The sequence below is a fragment of the Sus scrofa genome, chromosome 7 (genome assembly GCF_054392235.1).
Source record: "Sus scrofa isolate SSC_HxYL_T2T_F1_AM1 chromosome 7, Sscrofa_HxYL_maternal_Yorkshire_Landrace_v2.0, whole genome shotgun sequence".
NCBI classification, from domain to species: Eukaryota; Metazoa; Chordata; class Mammalia; order Artiodactyla; family Suidae; genus Sus; species Sus scrofa.
The window spans coordinates 107504268-107525552 of NC_139389.1; the positions used below are offsets into that span (position 1 = coordinate 107504268).

Genomic DNA, 21285 nt, shown 5'->3' on the forward strand with positions numbered 1-21285 from the left:
TGGATACTAGTCAGGCTCATTACCACTTAGCCATGACGGGAACCTCATAGTCAGTCTTATGTCTTGAATTTTAATTCTCCATATTCATAAAAGCTTCTGTATACTTTAGTAGGCATCATAATTAGGAATACTAGTATACCATAACACATGAATAAACATTAACCCTCTTAAAAGGTTTATTTAGCCAGAATTTTCTTTGAGTTAATTAGTAGAATATCAAGCTTCATTTATAATTTCCACTCTGAGAGAGAATAGGTCTCATTACTTGAAACTATTTTTGTATTTTTCTCTATATTTAATACTTTAAAATTGTGAGTTTTGAGATGGGAACTACATGAGTAAATAGGAACTTTCTGTGAGGCATACCAAGAAGTCCAGCTTTTCTTAGATTGGATGTTCATTGGGAAACCTCCACATGACAGGTACTCTTCCCTCTTGCCTTTTCAGCCTAGGAAAAGGCAGGGCTTGGGGTTTGGAGTGGCTCCTTCAGTTGACTACTTCAGTGCCTCATATGGGTATTTTGCTAAATTCAGTTCCAGATACAAAGATGATATTCTTGTGGAAAGTTGAACCTTATAAAGGGACAACACTAAGATAGAAACAAGTAACTGAGAAAAGTAAACTTTGAGTGTGGGGATGCTATGGGAGTTATTTGAATATTCTGAGGGAGATTGGCAGGAATAATTGAGATTTCCTTTTTCAACTAGTAAAGAGTAAAGTTGTGAAGAAACTTCTGGATATATTTAATAATTGAAGTGAATTTTGATACCTTAAACATTTAAAAATTTTGTCTTAAACATGAAAAAAATTTCTGTCCAAGTTATTTTTATTCACTTCTCCAAGTTGTTTAAAAGAAAGGTAATCTAATAGTGGAATTTTATTTGTCATGCATATTTGCATTAATGAAAAAATGTGTTTCACAGCTTTATATTAAGTATGTAGAACCTATAATAATATGCTATATGTTTAATAATTTAAAATTGATGTTTTTACCCTGTTACATTAAATATGATAGCAAATTTATTTATAAATTCATATCTTATTGCCTTTATTAACTTTAGGTCTTAGTACCTACTGTGTCCATGGTTGGAAAGCATTTGGGAGCACGAAAGGATCATCCAGGCTTAAAGACTAAAGAAAATGATGAAAACTGTGGTCCTACCACTACAGTTTTTGTTGGCAATATTTCAGAGAAAGCCTCAGATATGCTTATAAGACAACTCCTTGCTGTAAGTTAAGCTGTTTATTTTTCATTCAAAATTTTTCTAATAATTTTCTCCTTTTTATTTTAATTTTTAAATTTTTATAGTTGGTTTACCATGCTCTGCCAATTTCTGCTGTACAGCAAAGTGACCCGGTCATACATACATATATCTATATATACACACATTCTTTTTTTCACATTTTCCTCCATCACGTTCCATCACAAGTGATTAGATATAGATCTCTGTGCTATACAGCAGGATGTCATTGCTTATCCACTCAAAATTCGATAGTTTGCATCTATTAATCCCAAAGTCCCAGTCCATCTCACTCCCTCCCCCTCGGCAGCCACAAGTCTGGTCTCCATATGTGCATGAGTTCGTTTCTTTTCTGTAGATAGGCTCATTTGTGCCGTATTATTAGATTCTAGATATAGGTGATATCATGTAGTATTTGTCTTTCTCTTTTTGACTTAGTGTGAGAGACTCTAGTTCCATCATGTTGCTGCAAATGCATTGTTCTTTTTTTTGTCTTTTTAGGGCCATACCCATGGCGTATGGAGATTCCCAGGCTAGCGTTTGAATTGTAGCTGCTGACCTACACCACAGCTCATGGCAGTGCCAGATCTTTAACCCACTGAGCGAGGCCAGGGGTCTAACCTGTGTCCTTGTGGATACTAGTCAGATTCGATTCGTTTTGCACTGAGCCACATTAACTCCTGTTTTGTCCTTTTTTTTTTTTTTATGGTTGAGTAGTATTCCATTGCGTATATGTACCACATTTTCTTTAATCCATTCGTTTAGGTTGTTTCCATGTCTTGGCTATTGCGAATAGTGCTGCAATGAACATAGGAATGCATGTTTCTTTTTTGGTGAAAGTTCTTTGTGTAAACATGCCTGGGAGTGGGATTGCTGGATCGTATGTTACTTCTGTGGTTAGTTTTCTGAAATATCTTCATACTGCTTTCCATGGTGGTTGTACCAGTTTACATCCCCACCAGTAGTGTAGGAGGGTTCCTTTTTCTGCACACCTTCTCGAGCATTTGTTATTTGTAGACTTACTAATTTAATGACGGCCATTCTGAATGGTGTGAAGTGGTACCTCATGGTAGTTTTGATTAGAGTTTCTCTAATAATTAGTGATGTTGAGCATTTTTTCATGTGCCTGTGGCCCTCCATATATCTTTGGAGAAATGTCTGTTCAGGTCTTCTGCCTATTTTTCTTTTTTTTTGGTCTTTTTAGGGTCTCACCCACGGCATATGGAGGTTCCCAGCGTAGGGGTCCATTCAAAGCTGGGATCCGAGCCATGTCTGTGACCTACTCCACAGCTCCCGGCAACGCTGGATTCTTAACCCACTGAGCAAGGCCAGGGATCGAACCCTTGTCCTCATGGATGCTAGTCACGTTCGTTAATTGCTTAGCCACGATGGGAACTTCTTCCGCCCATTTTTCAATTGTTTTTTTGCTGTTGAGCTGTAAGAGTTGTTTGTGTATTTTGGAGATTACGCTGTTGTTGGTTGCATCATTTGAAACTATTTTCTCCCATTCTGTAGGTTGTCTTTTTTTGGTTATGGTTTCCTTTGCTGTGCAAAACCTTTTAAGTTTGGTCCCAATGGTTTATTTTTGTTTTAATTTCAATTGCTTTGGGAGACTGACCTAAGAAAACATGGTTTGATTGATGTCAGAGAATGTTTTGCCCATGTTCTCTTCTAGATTTATGGTGCTTGTCTTATATTTAAAAGTCTTTAAGCCATTTTGAGTTTATTTTTGTGCATGGTGTCAGTGTGTGTTCTAGTCTTACTGATTTACATGGAGCTGTCCAGTTTTCCCAGCACCACTTGCTGAAGAGACTGTTTTTTTCTTTTTTTTTTGTCTTTTTTTTTTTTGCCATTTCTTGGGCCGCTCTCGCGGCATATGGGAGGTTCCCAGGCTAGGGGTCTAATTGGAGCTGTAGCCACCGGCCTACGCCAGAGCCACAGCAACGTGGGATCCGAGCCGCGTCTGCAACCTACACCACAGCTCACGGCAACGCTGGATCCTTAACCCACTGAGCAAGGGCAAGGACCAAACCTGCAACCTCATGGTTCCTAGTCGGATTCGTTAACCACTGCGCCACGACGGGAACTCCCTGTTTTTTTCTCATTTTACATTCTTGCCTCCTTTGTCAAAGATTAATTGACCTTAGGTGTCTGGGTTTATTTCTGGGTTCTCTATTTTGTTCCATTGGTCTCTGTGACTGTTTTTGTATCAGTACCACACTGTCTCTATTACTGTAGCTGTGTAATATTGTCTGAAGTCTGGGAGAGTTGTGCCTCCTGCTTGTTTTTTTTCCCCTCAGGATTGCTTTGGGAATTCTGGGTCTTTTATGATTCCATGCAAATTTTTGTATTGTTCCAGTTCTGTGAAAAATGTGATGGGTAATCTTTTTTCTTTTTTAAATTTCAATCTTGTAAAAAAATTACATGACTAGAGTAGTGAACACCCTTATAACAAATTTTGCTACATTTACTTTTTCTATCTCTCCACATATACACGACACTCAAATTTTTTTTTTTTTTTTGTCTTTTTTGGTCTATTTAGGGCCACACCCATGGCACATGGAGGTTCCCAGGCTTGGAGTCAAATTGGAGCTGCAGCTGCCAGCCTGCACTACAGCCATACCAGGTCTGAGCTGCGTCTGTGACCTACAGTTCAGCTCGCGGCAACTCTGGATCCTTTAACCCACTGAGCGAGGCCAGAGATTGAACCCACGTCCTCATGGATACTAGTCGGATTCTTAATCTGCTGAGCCACAATGGGAACTCCATTTTTTTTTTTCTCTTATCTTTTGTCCATTTAAGGCCGAGCCTGTGGCATTTGGAAATTCCCGAGGTAGAGGCTGAATCAGAGCTACAGCTGCTGGCCTATACCACAGCTTATGGCAAGGCTGAAACCTTAACACGCTGAGCGGGGCCAGAGATCTAACTTGTGTCCTCATGGATGCTAGTTGGGTTTGTTACCACTGAGCCATGAGGGGAACTCCAAGACAACTTCTTCTTTTTTCTCTTTTTAAAGTCACACCTGCGGCATATCGAAGTTCCCGGGCCAGGGCCAGGGGTCGAATCGGAGCTGGAGCTGCCACCCTGTGTCAAAGCCATAGCAGTGCCAGACCCTTAACCCACTCAGTGAGACCAGGGATTGAACCAGCATTCTTACGGACTCTGTGTTGGATTTTTAACCTGTTGAGCCCCACAACAGGATCTCCTAAACAGCTTCTTTATTAAAGAACAGTTCCTTGTTCTTTTTGTTTGCTTGTTTTGTTTTTGTTTTCAAAGCAAACAAAACAATTGCTTTTTTTTCTGTAAATCAGAATCAGTAAGAATTTGTTTTTCTTTAAAATGATTTGTTACAGTTATTTGATAAGGAACTAGTTATTTAACCAGTGTTCAAATGTGAAATAAATGATGAATAAATATTTGTTTACAAAATCAAATAATTTGCTATATACCTATAATAGGTTTGTGGGAATTGCAAGAATTTTAAGACATTTAGTTGTCCACAAGATCTTTTTTTCTTCTACTTTCCTGTGGGACTGTAATTGTGCTCTTATTTGCATTATAAGTTAGCCTAAGTAGTAAGGATCTTTTTGTTTTCTTTTAAAGAAATGTGGATTGGTTTTGAGCTGGAAGAGAGTACAAGGTGCATCTGGAAAACTTCAAGGTAGGTAATTTTTTCCTTGTTAATTGAGATCATCTTAAGCTGTTTGCATAAATTGCGTTCACATTTATACCCGTTGTCCTTAGCCATAGAAGAGTTCTACTAGCACTCTGACTTCACGCTTATTAGACTAGTATTAAAAGCCATTGGGGAGTTCCCGTCGTGGCTTGGTGGTTAACAAATCCAACTAGGAACCATGATGTTGCGGCGTCGATCCCTGGCCTCGCTCAGTGGGTTAAGGATCCAGTGTTGATGTGAGCTGTGGTGTAGGTCGCAGACGGCACTCGGATCTGGCATTGCTGTGGCTCTGGTGTGGGCTGGGAGCTTCAGCTCCTATTTGACCCCTAGCCTGGGAACCTCTATGTGCCGTGAATGCAACCCTAGAAAAAGAAAAAAAAAAAGCCAATGGGAAGATGTTGGCTGAAAGTTCAAATTAAAAAGTGAAAAAAGATAGGAGTTTCCATCGTGGCTCAGCAGAAACAGATCTGACTAGCATCCATGAGGACGCATGTTCAATCCCTGGCCTCGCTCAGTGGGTTAAGGATCCTGCGTTACCATGAGCTGTGGTGTAGGCTGCAGACGTGGCTCGGTTCTGGCGTGGCTGTGGCATAGGCCTGGGACTACAGCTCCAATTCAGCTCCTAACCTGGGAACCTCGGTATGCCACAAGTGCAGCCCTAAAAATGACCAAAAAGGGGGGGAAAGTGTAACTGGAAGGAGATAGGAAAGGAAAACGATTTTCAGATTAATTGGTTTCTTGTAAGATTACTTTTTAAAAAGTCCTTTTTGTCTCAGAGCAGTATACGATCAAGACGGAACAATTAGGACTTAAGAAGAAAGTAGAAGAGATGATGAGATCCCTGTTAGTCTTAAAAATAAACTATTCTTTTCATACTTGGTGGAAATACCTGTTTGATATAGATGCGCCCCCCCCACCCCTTTTTCAGCTACATTTTTGGCATGTGGAAGTTCCCAGGCCAAGGACTGAATCTTAAGTGCAGCTACAGCAATGCCAGATCCTTAACCTATTGCACCGCAGTGGGAAATTGTGATATACAATCTTTAAACACTTTTGTTATGGAAAAATTCATATAGAAAATTAGCAGACTAGTATGATTAACTCTCGTACTCACCACCTAGCTTTTTAACATTTATTAACTCATGGCCAGTTTTGCTTAACCTGTACCTGAACCATTTTATTCTTCTATTATTTTTGAGTAATCCTGACACCAGATTATTTTGTCTATAGATATTTAGTATGTCTTTAAAAGATAAGGTCTCTTTAAGAAAACATATCTAGGAGTTCCCATCATGGCGCAGGGGAGACGAATCCAACCAGAAACCATGAGGTTACGGGTTCGATCTCTGGCCTTGATCAGTGGATTAAGGATCCAGCGCTGCTGTTGCTGCAGTGTAGGTCAGCAGCTACAGCTCCTATTCACCCCTAGCCTAGGAACCTCCATATGCTATGGGTGTGGCCCTAAAAAAAAGACAAAAAAAAAAGAATGACTAAGAAAACATATCTAAAGTACTATTTTAAGACTTAGAAAGAAGTTCCCTTCATGGCTTGGCGGTTAACAAACCTGACTAGTACCCACGAGACAAGGGTTTGATCCTTCACCTCCATCAGTGGGTTAAGGATCCAGCCTTGGCGTGAGCTGTGGTGTAGTTCGCAGATGCAGCTCAGATCCCGCATTGTTGTGGCTGTGGTGTAGGCCAGAGGCTATAGCTCTGATTGGACCCCTAGCCTGGGAACCTCCATATGCTGCGGGTGTGGCCGTCAGATAGCCAAAAAAAAAAAAGATCTAGAAAAATATAACTTCTCTTAATTATCAAGTCAGTGTTTGGATATCCAGCGTTCAGTTGGCATCCAGTCAAATATCTCAAATTTCAATTTTTAAATATTTTTTTGATTTAGAATTCATATAAAGTCTGTGCATCAATAGTGGTTGCTATATTAAGATTCACTTAATGTTTTAAGTTTTTCTTTTTTTTTTTTTTTAAGGGCCACACCTGTGGCATATGGAGGATCCCAGGCTACGGGTCAAATCAGAGCTGCAGCTGCCGGCCTGCAGCACAGCCACAGCAATGCCAGATCTGAGCCACATCTGTGACCTACATTACAGCTCACAGCAATGCTAGATCCTTAACCCACTGAGCGAGGACAGGGATCGAACCCACAACCTCTTGGTTCCTTGTCAGATTTATTTCTGCTGCACCACGACAGGAACTCCAAGCTCTTCTTTCTTTTTTCCCTTACAATTATTTGCTTCAGGAACTGGGTCATCTGTCCATAGTGCTTCCTCAGTCTGGGTTTGCCGATTGCCGTTCTAGTAGATTATATGTCATGCATTCTTTTCCTCTGTTTTGAAATGTAAACTGGGTGGTAGTTGTATCTTTTGAGTTTGTGTTATTTTTGTTGATGCTGTTTATATGTTAAAAAAATTAGCATTTTCTAAAGGTAGTGTTCTTCCATTAGAAATCATAATTGGGTTGGTACTTTTTGTTTTAATGGTTAGTAGCTGTTGATTGGCAGTGCCTATGTTGATGCATTCATTGGGAGGTTGCAAAATATAAGAGTCTATTTGGAAGAGTTCTATCATTCCTTCATTGAAGAAAAATCTTGTTAGTAGAATATATCTATATGGATACACTTCCTCCTTCATATACTATTTGGTTACTTAGAGGTATAATTTATGTAAGAAAAATAGGAATAATACTTTGGTTCTTTTTTCAGAAGAATGAGCTTGTATTTTCAGCATTCTCTTGCAGTGACTTTTTTAAGAGCCATTTTGAACTTGTGAGTTAAGAGCATTTTCAGTTGGTTGTTGTTGTTATATTTAATATGGATTATCTTTATAACTAGTGAAGCTTAAGTTGTCTTCAGTTGCGTCTGGAAATTGAATCTTCAGTGATTTTGACCCACTCCTAAATGTCTTTGATAGCTTCCGCAATGACAGGGTATTCACAGCTCAGCTGGTAGTTTTTCTGCCCCAGACTTGGAATCAGCCATTTCTCGAATAGCTCTGGCTCTTTTTTTGTGTGTCTTTTTAGGGCCGCACCCACGGCAAATGGAGGTTCCCAGGCTAAGGGGTTTAATCAGAGCTGTAGCTGCTGGCCTACACCAGAGCCACAGCAACCCCAGATCTGAGCCACATCTGTGACCTACACCAACAGCTCATGGCAACGCCGCATCCTTAATGCATTGAGCGACCCAGGGACTGAACCCGGTTCCTAGTTGGATTCGTTTCTACTGCGCCACAACGGGAACTCCTAGCTCTGACTCTTTGGGAAGTTGTTTTCAAAAATCACAATCTGGGTATTAGGTGTCCTCATATCAGTGCACATTAATTGATTCAAAATCAGGACTAAAAGGTTTTTAATCTTTTTTGTCATATGTCTTTTTTTTTTTTTTTTTTTTTTTCTTTTAGGGCCACATCCACACTCGTCATGTGGAAGTTCCCAGGCTGTGGTGGAATCAGAGCCGTAGCTGCCAGCCTGTGCCGCAGCCACAGCAATGCCAGATTCAAGCCAAGTTGCAACCTACACCACAGGTCACCTACACCGTAGCTCATAGCAATGCTGGATCTAGGGATCGAACCAGCATCCTCATGGATACTAGTCGGGTTCATAACCACTGAGCCACAACACGGAAACTCCATTTTTGTCATCTATCCTTATTTCTTTTCTTCCGCATGCAGAATTCTCAGCTTTGACACTGGGGATGAAGGGTCGTGAATAATTATTGGCTTGCTTATCTCATACTTCACAAACACGATTTCAGACCAATAGCACCAGTATTATCAGCAATGATATGATTATTGAACTTTACTTTTTTATTGACAGGTCTTTTTGTATTTAGGATGTAGCACACCAAAAATATTTGGTCAAAGTTTCAAAATCACTGAAGGGAGTTGCTGTTGTGGCTTAGTGGTAACGAACCCACCTAATATCCATGAGGATGCGGGTTTGTTTCCTGGCCTTGATCAGTGGGTTAAGGATCCAGCGTTGCCATGAGCTGTGGTGTAGGTGGAAAATGAGGCTTGGATCCGAGTTGCTGTGGCTGTGATGTAGACTGTCAGCTGCAGCTCCGATTCAACCCCAGGTCTGGGAACTTCCATATATCACGGGTGCTGCGGCCCTAAAAAGACAATCATCAGTCAGTATCACTCAGAATATTTAGTTATGTCACTAACTATATGTATTTGGACTCATTTGTTTAATTTTATTTTCAAAGTTTAGATTACTCCTTAATTTTGTTTTAATATCTGTTTAACTTAAAGCCATAGTAAAAATAGGGAGACTAGTTATTAGAATGAAACAGATATGAAAAATTCTGCTTATAACTAGACTAAAAGATCAGTAATTTTGTATCTTAATATCGCAGAATTGAAAAGTGCTGTATTTAGTTTCATTCACCCTGTTTTCACTTATCTGTAGCAGTTAGAAAGTCTGGGATGGGATGAATTAATGAAATTATTAACAGAATCAATCATGAAATTTGCTAATTCTGCTAAGTATTTCATCAGTACTTCTAATAAGTAATAGTTTGCCTGGTGAGACTTTTTCTTCCTTTCTCCTGTTTTTGTTTTCTCTTTTCTTTTGGTTGTTGGAGGATGCTAGAAGTGAAATCCGCATCAGAGGTAGTTGGAGGAAGGGAGGAGTAGTGACATAAATAATGTTTGATTTCTAATGATTTCAGTTTTCCATAAATATTTTTTATCTTTCATAATTGTATTGATATTTCACTAATTCTTTACATCCTTTGCTAGCCTTTGGATTCTGTGAGTATAAGGAGCCTGAATCTACCCTCCGTGCACTCAGGTTATTGCATGACCTGCAGATTGGAGAGAAGAAGCTACTTGTTAAAGTTGATGCAAAGACAAAGGCACAACTGGATGAATGGAAAGCAAAGAAAAAAGCTTCTAATGGGGTATGTTTTCTATAGTGTTATCTTCTCTAGGCCAACCGTGCTCTTTCAGTGTAAATACTTCTCATTATAAACGAATCAAATACGGGGCTTTGAAAGGTCATCAAGAGGGCGTTTTTATAGTTTATAGTTGTTTTAAGTCTTTTATCTACCCAAAGTGGGTGGGTGACTGTTGGTTTGCTTGTTCCAGGTTGGGAATGAAGGTAGTAAGGGAGGCTGGTCCAGGTTATCTTGCCAGAGAAAACACTGGTACAGACTATTCCAAACAGAGCTAATTCATTAAGGCAGCTTTGTAAGTAAGTACAAAATACATTTCAACCTACAAAATTTTTATGAGTTCCCCTCTTTTTTAAAGTATACAAGTTCTAAAATCAATGAAAGTCAATCTTACTGGTTTCAACAGATGGTGGCTATGTTAAGTGAAGCTAAAGTAAAGGAAATTTTTGTATGTTGTGTTGTATACATTACTCTTTCTCAGCAAAGCCAAAAATAGCTAAAACCTTGAGTGTATATTGCCTTATTGCCTTATTTTCCCTTCTTAGTTCTTTTTGGCACCTCAAGCTGAGTGGATCCCAAATAGATTCATTATTACATTTCTGTCTCTAAAAAAAAACCAAAACAGCGTTTTTTGCTCTCTTCAGGTTTTTCATCATTTTTCAAATATAAATAGCTTTCTTGGTTCTGCCCATTCCTCCTTTACAAAAACATCATTTAAAAATCTTAAAAATGAGTAACCCAGGAGTTCTCGTCGTGGCTCAGTGATTAACGAACCCGACTAGGAACCATGAGGTTGTGGGTTTGATCCCTGGCCTTGCTCAGTGGGTTATGGATCTGGCGTTGCCGTGAGCTATGATGTAGTTCTCAGACATGGCTCAGATCCCGCGTTGCTGTGGCTCTGGCGTAGGCCGGCGGCTACAGCTCCTATTGGACCCCTAGCCTGGGAACTTCCATATGCTGAGGGAGCTGCCCAAGAAATGGCAAAAAGACAAAAAAAAAAAAAAAAAAAAAATGAGTAACCCATAAAGAAGACATTCGGTACCACCCATAATTTTGTTATCGTTAGTAACCACTGTAGACTTTTGTGTTGCATATTCTTCTAGGCATTTTTCTGTCCATGGATAAATGTAGGGATTTTTGTGGCCCCCCCCCCCTTTTTTTCTTTCCTGGCCCTTCCTGCGCCATGCGGAAGTTCCCTGACCAGCGAAGCAAGCTGCTGCACTGTCAATGCCAGATCCTTAACTCATGCCATAAGAGAACTTCTGGATGAATGTAGTTTTAATTGAAAGACATGAATTTGTTTTTCTCTTACAAATACAAGGTTGAGGGTATTTTTTTTTCCCCCTTGGCATGTGGAAGTTTCTGGGCCAGGAATTGAACTCTTGCCTCAGTAGTGACCTGAGCCGCTACAGTGACAAAGCTAGATCCTTAATCTGCTGTTGTTTGTTCCAGGAGAAGTCTCAGAATTGAATTCCTTTTTTTTCTTTTTGCCTTTTCTAGGACCGCCCCTGTGGCACATGGAGGTTCCCAGGCTAGGGGTCGAATCAGAGCTGCAGCCACCTGCCTATGCCAGAGCCACAGCAACTTGGGATCCAAGCCACATCTGCAACCTACACCACAGCTCACGGTGCCTATGCCAGAGCCATAGCAACTTGGGATCCGAGCCACATCCGCAACCTACACCACAGCTCACGGCAACGCCAGATCCATAACCCACTGAGCAAGGCCAGGGATCGAACCTGTAACCTCATGGTTCCTAGTCACATTCGTTAACCACTGTGCCACAAAGGGAACTCCTTGAATTCTTAAGTATTATTTTGGGAACAGCTTTTTTCCTCACTCCTGATTTATCTACATTTAGTTTCTTCTCATCTACCCGTTAACAGTGCTGCCCTGTATTTCTCAAGCATATGTCTGATTATGTCAGCTTCCTGCACACGTATCCTAAATGATTTTGAATTTCTCAGAGTATCATGCCCATATTCTGGCAGTTCCCTTGTGGTGCAGTGGATGAAGGATCTGGTGTTGTCACTGCACTGGCTCAGGTTGCTGTGACTGGCGCCAGTTCAGTTCCTGGCCAAGTGACTTCCACATGCTTTGGGTGCAGTCAAAAAATAAAAATAAAACTCATATTCTTCTTTTTTTTTTTTCCCATGGCTGCACCTGAGGCATATGGAAGTTCCCAGGCCAGGGATCGAATCTGAACTGCAGCTATAGCAATGCTGGATCTTTAACCTGCACAAGGCTGGGGGTTGAACCCATTCCTCCACAGGGGCTTAAGCCACTGCACCACAGGTGGAATTCCCCATATTCTTCTTGCAAGACAGGCAGCACTTTCTCTAGACTACCTTTCTAGCTTTCTCTATCAGTCCCCCTCCAAGTTTCAGTTATACATCCTTACAAACTTCCTTTGTGCTTTGATGTCCTTGTTACCCGTTCAAGCTCTCTGTTGAACTTCCGTCTTTATAATTAAAATGTTGCTTGATTCTTGTAGCCCTCATCAATCCTACCTTTAATTCCTTTCCTCTCTTCTCATATAAAGCAGGTTTTTATGTCAATCTGCTTTGTAGTATATATTATTTGTATTATTCTCTCACAGCTCCTTGTACCCTGTTTCATTCATATATCCCACATTCTCTGATTACAAGATAGGGCAGTACATTCACAGGCTGTGTTTTTTTCATTGTTTACCTCTACAGAACCTAGGACAAAGTCTCGGCCTATAACAAGAATGGAGTTAACAGTTGCAGTTCTGTTGCTCACCTGATAATCTTACTATCTTTACTTAGCTTTATAAGGAAGTAATACAGTTTACACTCCAGAGAGATTGTATTTTATCTCATATGAGCTCTATTGCCTATCATATCACTAAAACCTTAAAACGAAAAAAACTGCAACAACATTTTTCAGATGTTCTTGCTGCAGTGCCTGAATTCTTATTTATTTATTTATTTATTTATTTATTTATTTATTTTTGTCTTTTTTTTTTTGCTATTTCTTTGGGCCGCTCCTGCGGCATATGGAGGTTCCCAGGCTAGGGGTCGAATCGGAGCTGTAGCCGCCAGCCTACACCAGAGCCACAGCAATGTGGGATCTGAGCCGCCTCTGCAACCTACACCACAGTTCACGGCAACGCCGGATCCTTAACCCACTGAGCAAGGGCAGGGACCGAACCCGCAACCTCATGGTTCCTAGTCGGATTCGTTAACCACTGCGCCATGACGGGAACTCCTGAATTCTTATTTAAAATAAAGCATGGGGAGTTCCTGTTGTGGCTCAGTGGTTAACGAATCCAGCTAGGAACCATGAGGTTGCCGGTTCAATCCCTGGCCTCACTCAGTGGGTTGAGGATCCAGAATTGCTGTGAACTGTGATGTAGGTCGCAGATGCAGCTCAGATCTGGTGTTGCTGTGGCTGTGGCGTAGGTCAGCAGCTGCAGCTCTGATTAGACTCCCAGCCTGGGAACCTTCATATGCCGTGGGTACGGCTCTAGAAAAAGACAAATAAGTATATAAATAAAATTAATTAAAAAAATAAAGCATGGGAGGTCCCTGTGGTTCAGCAGTTGCTTTATTTTTTAAATTTATTTATTTATATATTTATTTGTCTTTTTCTACAGCCAGCTAGTGTCATGAGGATGTGGGTTTATTCCTTGGCCCCACACAGCTGCAAGCTGTGGTATAGGTCACAGACATGGCTCAGATGCTGAGTTGCTGTGGCTGTAGTGTAGGCTGGCAGCTGCAGCTCAAATTTGACCCTTAGCCTGGGAACCTCCATATGCCTCAGGTGCAGGCCTAAAAAGCCAAAAAAATAAAAATAAAAATAAAAAAAATTTAAAAATACATAAATAAAGCATGGATTCAGTATCTTTAGAGTTTTTATATAATTCCCTGGGACTCGTTGTTTTTCTGCTTATGCAATTGTTTAAATTGTGGCATTTGCAAATGGTATGCTCTGAACATGAAGTGAATCACATCATGTGTATATATGTAAATAGGGAAGTGTGCAATTGTGTGACTTTGATTTATGTTGTAATCACCATTTGTAAGAGGAATCAATTTAAATGTTTTTTTTTTTCAAGAATGGAATTGACACCACCTCTAATAAAAACTGAATAGTTATTAATGATAAAGTGAAAAAGTTTAAAAAAATTAACAGACATAACTTCTGGGTGCACTTGGCATGGTGCCCAGGGGTACTTGAAGTCATAAGACAAACAAGGCATGTTTTCCTGGAGTGTTGATTTTATACAATAATCATAAAATGAAAGTGTTAAGCAATTCTATCAGATAAAATAATTTTCAAACAGCTTAAGCAAATATAAATATAGTGGAGTAGATTGCAAATATGTCATAATTTTTCAGGAATAAAAAGTGAAATATGTACTTGCTCTTTTTCTTTAATTGTTGGCTTGTTGGAGAAATGTAGAAGACAGTGACTTAAAGTAGCTGATATAAGAATTAGATATTGAAGAACTTTTTATGTTACCTTATTTCAGGAATTTTCCTGATTTCCGGGAAATGAGAGAATGTGATTTAGTTGTATAGTTCTCCTACTAAAAAGGAAACTTGAGTTTGTCTAGAAAGAGTGAGAGATTTTTTCTGACCTGGAGTATTAAGAGAAATTATGGGCCTAGTGTAGTAGCTCAATTAAAAACTTTTATTTAGGAGTTCCTCTTGTGGCTCAGTGGTTAACAAATCTGACTAGGAACCATGAGGTTGTGGGTTCAATCCCTGGCCTCGCTCAGTGGGTTAAGGATCTGGCGTTGCCGTGAGCTGTGGTGGGTTGCAGATGCGGCTCGGATCCCACGTTGCTGTGGCTCTGGCGTAGGCCAGTGGTTACAGCTCCGATTCGACCCCTAGCCTGGGAACCTCCATATGCCTTGGGAGCGGCCCTAGAAAAGGCAAAAAGACAAAAAACAAACAAACAAACAAAAAAAAACTTTTATTTAGAGTTTGCAGATTTTGTAGAAGCAACTTTTTTGACCTTCAGTAAAAATACTTCACTTGAGGTAGCCATGCTGATCTAGTCCATATCCTTTCATGAACTTCTGCAGCAGTAGTGTTACAGGAATAGAGATAGCTGCTTGATTGTCACAAGTAGTACTTACTAACCACACATCAAGAATGAATTCTGCCAAGTGTTGGAGGTACAAATGATCTTTGAAAAGAGCTGTTTGCTTTACATCTTTTTTTTTTTTTGGTCTTTTTACCATTTCTTTTTTTTTTTTTTTTTTTGGTCTTTTTGCTATTTCTCTCGGGCTGCTCCCGCGGCATATGGAGGTTCCCAGGCGAGGGGTCAAATCAGAGCTGTAGTCTCCGGCCTTCGCCAGAGCCACAGCAACGCGGGATCTGAGCCGCATCTGCAACCTACACCACAGCTCAGGGCAACGCCGGATCGTTAACCCACTGAGCAAGGGCAGGGACCGAACCCGCAACCTCATGGTTCCTAGTTGGATTCGTTAACCACAGCGCCACGACGGGAACTCCTGCTTTACATCTTAATTGAGGACAGATCAGTTACTGCAGGTAGGAACATCTTTGCATCTTTGCCTGGAAATTTGCCTGCTTGAATCTACATTTTCTCAAAAGAAGGAGCATTTGCTTTGTTCCCAAAGAAATTCTTATTTTGGACTTTAGAAGTCAGTACCAAAGAGAGAACATAAAGAGCTATTTTCTAACTCTCCAACCAGTAGCTTTACTAGGGAAGCTTTAATTCCTCTGAAGAGAGAAATAGGTGGGCTGCATAAACATCTCAGATATCCAGTTGATTCCTTTGAACCTCTTATACTGCTAAATCTTTTACTCTTCTTTATTACTGAATGTGCTTTCTTCTGAAGTGGAAGAAGAAACTAAGTTTTTTTTAAATGGCCACACCCTTGGCATGTGTAAGATCCCTGGCCAGGAATCGAATCTGAGCCCCAGCTGAGACCTACGGTACAGCTGCAGCAGCACCTGATTTTTTAACCAATTTCACCTCCACCAGAGCTTCTGCAGTCAGATCCTTAACCCACTGTGCCACAGAAGGAACTCTGTTTTTATTTTTTATAATATTACATGTACAAATCATGTGGAGAAAGATATGCAGTATTTAGAGTTGATTGCTAAATTTTTAGTGATAAGTATATGAGTTTTCTAAGTGGTATTCCCATATTGTAGAAAGCAGAGGGGAATAAGAAGCAGCCATCATTTCAGCCCTGACCTACCTGCTGCTTGCATTTTTGTATATAGCTGTCAAGTGTTTTTTGTTTAACCTACGTATGCTTTTTATTTTAAATAGTGGCGATCGTGGTACATAAAATTGTATTTTGCTTTTTTTCACATGATATTTATTTAGTAAACATCATTAGTTTGTGCAGGTATTGAGCAAGGCAGTCTGAAAAGTTATGAACACTTTGCAAATGTGTTGTGTAATATGCTAGTTCTGTGGTTTAATCTTTCTGTAGCTGGTTAAGGATCAGACTACTAGCTGTCAAGGGAAGAAAGGAAAAGAAAATGATAAAATACAGTTTATCTAAGGAAAAACAGTAAAATTATGTTTAGTTTTTTTGAAGCTAGGAATAAAACCAAATTTGCATTTAATAGATATTTTGCAAAAAAACTTGTTTTGTGTACTAACTTGTTTCCGAATGATTTTGATTTTCTTCCTTGATTTTCCTTCTTCCCTCTCCTGAATTTGCCTTTTTTTTTTTTTTTTAAGAATGCCAGGCCAGAAACTGTCACTAATGATGATGAAGAAGCCTTAGATGAAGAAACAAAGAGAAGAGATCAGATGATCAAAGGGGCCATTGAAGTTTTAATACGTGAATACTCCAGCGAGCTCAATGCCCCCTCACAGGAATCTGACTCTCACCCCAGGAAGAAGAAGAAGGAAAAGAAGGAGGACGTACGTGTTACTGATTTCTTTCTTTTTTTAAAAAATTATTTTACTAAAGTGTAGTTGATTTACAGTGTTGTGCCAATTTCTGCTGTACAGCATAGTGACTGACCCAGTCATACATATATACACATTCTCTTTCTCATTTCATCCCTCATTGTGTTCTATCCCAAAAGATTGGACACAGTTCCCTGTGCTGTACAGTAAGACCTTATTGCCCATGTATTCAATTTTTTTTTTTTTTTTTTTTTTTTTTTTTTTTTTTTTGCCTTTTTGCTTTTTTGCCTTTTCTAGCGCTGCTCTTGTGGCATATGGAGGTTCCCAGGCTAGGGGTCTAATTGGAGCTGTAGCCACTGGCCTACGCCACAGCCACAGCAGTGCCAGATCCCAGTCATATCTGCGACCTACACCACAGCTCATGGCAATGCCAAGATCCCCAACCCACTGGGCAAGGCCAGGGATCGAACCTGCAACCTCATGGTTCCTAGTCGGATTTGTTAACTACTGCGCCATGATGGGAACTCCTGCCCATCTATTGTAAATGTAATAGTGAGCATTATCTATTAACCCCAAACTCCCAGTCCATCCCACTCCCTCCATCCCCCTTGGCAACCACAAGTCTCTTCTCTCTGTCTGCGAGTGTTCCTGTTTTGTAGATAGGTTCATTTGTGCCATACTCCTTTTCTAATGTTTCGTTGTTAGTATACAGAAATGCAGTCGATTTCTGAATAATGTATCCTGCTATTTTGCTGAATTCATGTATCAGTTTGAGTAGGCTTTGTGTGGAGTCCTTAAGAGTTTACTACATACAATATCATGTCATTTACATAGAGTGATAGTTTTTACCTCTTCTGTTCCATTTTGGATACCTTATATTTCTTCTGTTTGTCTGATTGCTGTGGCTAGAACTTCCAATACTATGTTAAATAAAAGTGGTGAGAGTGGGCATCCTTATCTTGTTCCAGATTGTAACGGAAAGGCTTTCAGTTTTTCTTCATTGAGTATTATATTGGCTGTAGATTTGTTATAAATGGCTTTTACTGTGTTGAGATATGCTCCTTCTATACCCACTTTTTGGCCACCCTGTGGCATATGGACTTCTCAGGCCAAGAATCCTATTGGAGCTGTAGTTGCAACCTACGCTGCAGCTGTGGCAATGCCAGGTGCTTTAATCCACTGTGCTCGGCTGGGGATCAAACCTACATACTGGAGCTACAGAGATGCCACCAATCCCACTGTGCCACATCAGGAACTCCTGATTTGTGACAACAAAATCATTTCTACAGTTTACTTTTAGTAGTGTCACTTTTGTGCTTTTATTATGTTCCAACTTTTTTTTTTTTTTTTTCTTTTGGGAGCCATACCTGTGGCACATGGAAGTTCCTAGGCTAGGGGTCATATCAGAGCTGCAGCTGCCAGCCTACACCACAGCCACAATAAAATGGGATCCAAGCGGAGTCTATGACCTATATCACAGGTCACAGCAGTGCCGGATCTGTAACCCACTGAGCGGGGCCATAGATTCTAGTTGGGTTTGTTATCTCTGAGCCACGATGGGAACTCCTTTGTTCCAACTAGAATTGATTAGTATTTAACGCAACATACTGTTAAAGCTAATTTGACCATGTTTTACCAGCTAACATCCTAATTTTTTTTTAACCAAAATGTACTTGTTTTGCATGTTTGAAATACAATGGCATGGAAGCTTGTGTTTCATTAAGAAAGGGGGGAAAAAAACTTAAGGAGTTCCCGTCCTGGCTCAGCAGTTAGCGAATCTCACTAGCATCCATGAGGACGCAGGTTCAATTGCTGGACTTGATCAGTGGGTTAAGGATTTGACATTGCCATGAGCTGTGGCAACTGTTACCACTCAGGTATGACCCCTAGCCTGTAACTTCCATATGCTGCGGGTGCGGCCCTAAAAAGCAAAAAGCAAAACAAACAAACAAAAATTTAAGTGATGAATAGGAGTTGATGATGTTAAGGGATAAAGTAGGATAATATTTTTTGGCCACAAAGGGACTAGCCTTGTTTTGCCTTACTCCCTAATTATTGTTGCTCTGTCTCTGCTCCAAGCATGAAAATAATGAGGATTTTTTGTTTGTTTGTTTTTTTGTCTTTTTTTTGCCATTTCTTGGGCTGCTCCCTGGGCATATGGAGGTTCCCAGGCTAGGGGTTTAATCAGAGCTGTAGCTGCCGGCCTACGCCAGAACCACAGCAACTCGGGATCCGAGCCTCGTCTGCAACCTACACCACAGCTCATGGCAGCGCCGGATCCTTAACCCACTGAGCAAGGGCAGGATCGAACCCACAACCTCATGGTTCCTAGTCGGATTCGTTAACCACTGCATCACGACAGGAACTCCTTTTTTTTTTTTTTTTTTTTTTTTTTTTTTAATAATGAGGATTTTGACCCATTTAAAAACTTGAGCTACCTTTCCTTACATGCTTCATTCTTTTACATGAAAAATAATGCCATTGGCCTTAAAACTGAAGTACTGTGGAAGAGCATAAGATGAAGCACTCCTCTCCAGTGAATTATATATCATCACCCACTTTTTGTCAGCCTCAACTAATTGAACAGTAGGGAGTCCAAGTTGAAAGAAACTTGTTTAGGAGTTCCCGTCATGGCCCAGCAGTAACGAACCCAACTAGGATCCCTGAAGATGCACGTTTGATCCCTGGCATCGATCAGTGGGTTAAGGATCTGGCGTTGCCGTGAGCTGTGGTGTAAGGTCACAAGCATGGCTTGGATCAAGCGTTGCTTTGGCCGTGCTGTAGGCCAGCAGTTACTGCTCATATTCAACCCCTAGCCTGGGAACCTCCATATGCTGCGAGTGCGGCCCCATAAAGCAAAAAGAAAGGAAGGAAGGAAGAAAATGTTTTTGTATTTCTTATGTTCATTTCTTTGGGGATATGCTTAAATTATGGAAAGTATTTTTGAAAATTATTGGAAGTATATTATATGCATGGGTTGTATATACTGTGGAAAAGTAGTACTATGAGACATATTATGGCTTAATATCAAAAGGGGTAGTTACAGTTCATAATGTTTTGGATTTCATTGCCTTCAGTTTTTTTGTTTGCTTGCCTTTTTTTTTTTTTTTTTTTTTTGTCTTTTCTAGGGCCATTTCCGCAGCATATGGAGGTTCCCAGGCGAGGGGTCAAATCAGAACTGTAACCATTGGCCTACGCCAGAGCCATAGCAACTTGGGATCTGAGCCTTGTCTGCGACCTACACCACAGCTCACGGCAACACCGGATCGTTAACCCACTGGTCAAGGCCGGGGATTGAACCCACAACCTCATGGTTCCTAGTCAGATTCATTAACCACTGCACCACGTGGGGAACTCCTGTCTGCTTGCTTTTTAGGGCCACACCTGAGGCATGTGGAGATTCCCAGGCTAGGGGTCGAATCAGAACTACAGCTGCCAGCCTACACTACAGCCACAGCAACACTGGATCCAAGTTCATCTGTGACCTACACCACAGCTCATGGCAACGCCGGATCCCTTAATGCACTGAGCAAGGCCAGAGCCCCAAGCCTCAAGCCTCATGGATACTAGTCAGCCTCATTACTGCTGAGCCTCAGCAGGAACTCTTTTTTTTTTTTTTTTTTTTTTTTTGTAATCTTTAGTTTTCTTTATGGCCACATAATTGGCTGGCTTTTTCTTCTTCATGTGGCCATAAAAACCTGTGTAGCCAAGTGCCAGTCATTGGTAATAGTAATTGATTACAGTCAGCTATAGAGTAATTGAGACCCTATAGAGTTTGTTCTTCCTCTTCCCTCAGTAATGGAGAAAATAACTAGACATATTTGTTTGATACGGGTTGGAAGGAGAGAATCAAGGTGTATTCTGCTCTATGGAATTGTGGGTAAATTCTGTTGTTATGATTGTTTCCTTTGTCTTGGAAGAGATCAAGGAAAAAGTAATGCTAGTTTGAGACCCTTTTTATTCCATTGGTTGGGAATGTTAGAGGCAGAAGGGTTGGTGGGTCATGGGAAGAGTTATAGAGAGTGGGTGAAATCTTTTTTATTATCAAATAATTTTAAATAGAGAAGATTTACAGAATTCTTGCATGGTTTACAGTATAAATATATAGGAAATTATTTTTCAGAGTAATATAAACTCTTGTTTGGTTTTTTGGTTTGTTTTAATCTTTGTGGATTTTTCCGCAGATTTTCCGCAGATTCCCAGTGGCCCCTCTGATCCCTTATCCACTCATCACTAAGGTTCGTATACATTACAGTCTTTGACAATAACTGGATTGCTAATCACCAGATTTGTGATTCTTGTCCATCTAAATTTTTTACTATTTAACTTACATTGTTAGATTTGTTACTATGTAAGCTCTGTTTACTCCTGTATTTTGTAAAACCTATGCACAGTATCTAACCTTTAATTTTTATCTGTTTGTATCAATGTGGATTGATCTTTATGCATTCCCACCTTTTGCCCTTGTCTTTTAGGAGGATATAAATGCCATAGAAATGGAAGAAGACAAAAGAGACCTGATATCCCGAGAGATCAGCAAATTCAGAGACACACACAAGGTAGTATTCTTGTTTTTTCACTTGCTAC

At 40.2% G+C, this 21285-nt stretch overlaps 1 protein-coding gene across 4 annotated transcripts in view; it reads left to right on the forward strand.

Annotated features, from left to right (window-relative positions):
• RBM25 (RNA binding motif protein 25) overlaps positions 1–21285 on the forward strand; it is a 61523-nt gene that overhangs the window by 18170 nt on the left and 22068 nt on the right. For 3 of the 4 annotated variants that reach the window (NM_001243829.1, XM_084966541.1, XM_005666339.4), the window contains 6 exon segments: positions 1062–1229; positions 4845–4902; positions 9671–9831; positions 16525–16710; positions 20883–20936; positions 21174–21257. In NM_001243829.1, the coding sequence (NP_001230758.1) occupies positions 1062–1229; positions 4845–4902; positions 9671–9831; positions 16525–16710; positions 20883–20936; positions 21174–21257 (711 nt within the window). 4 annotated transcript variants of the gene reach the window in all.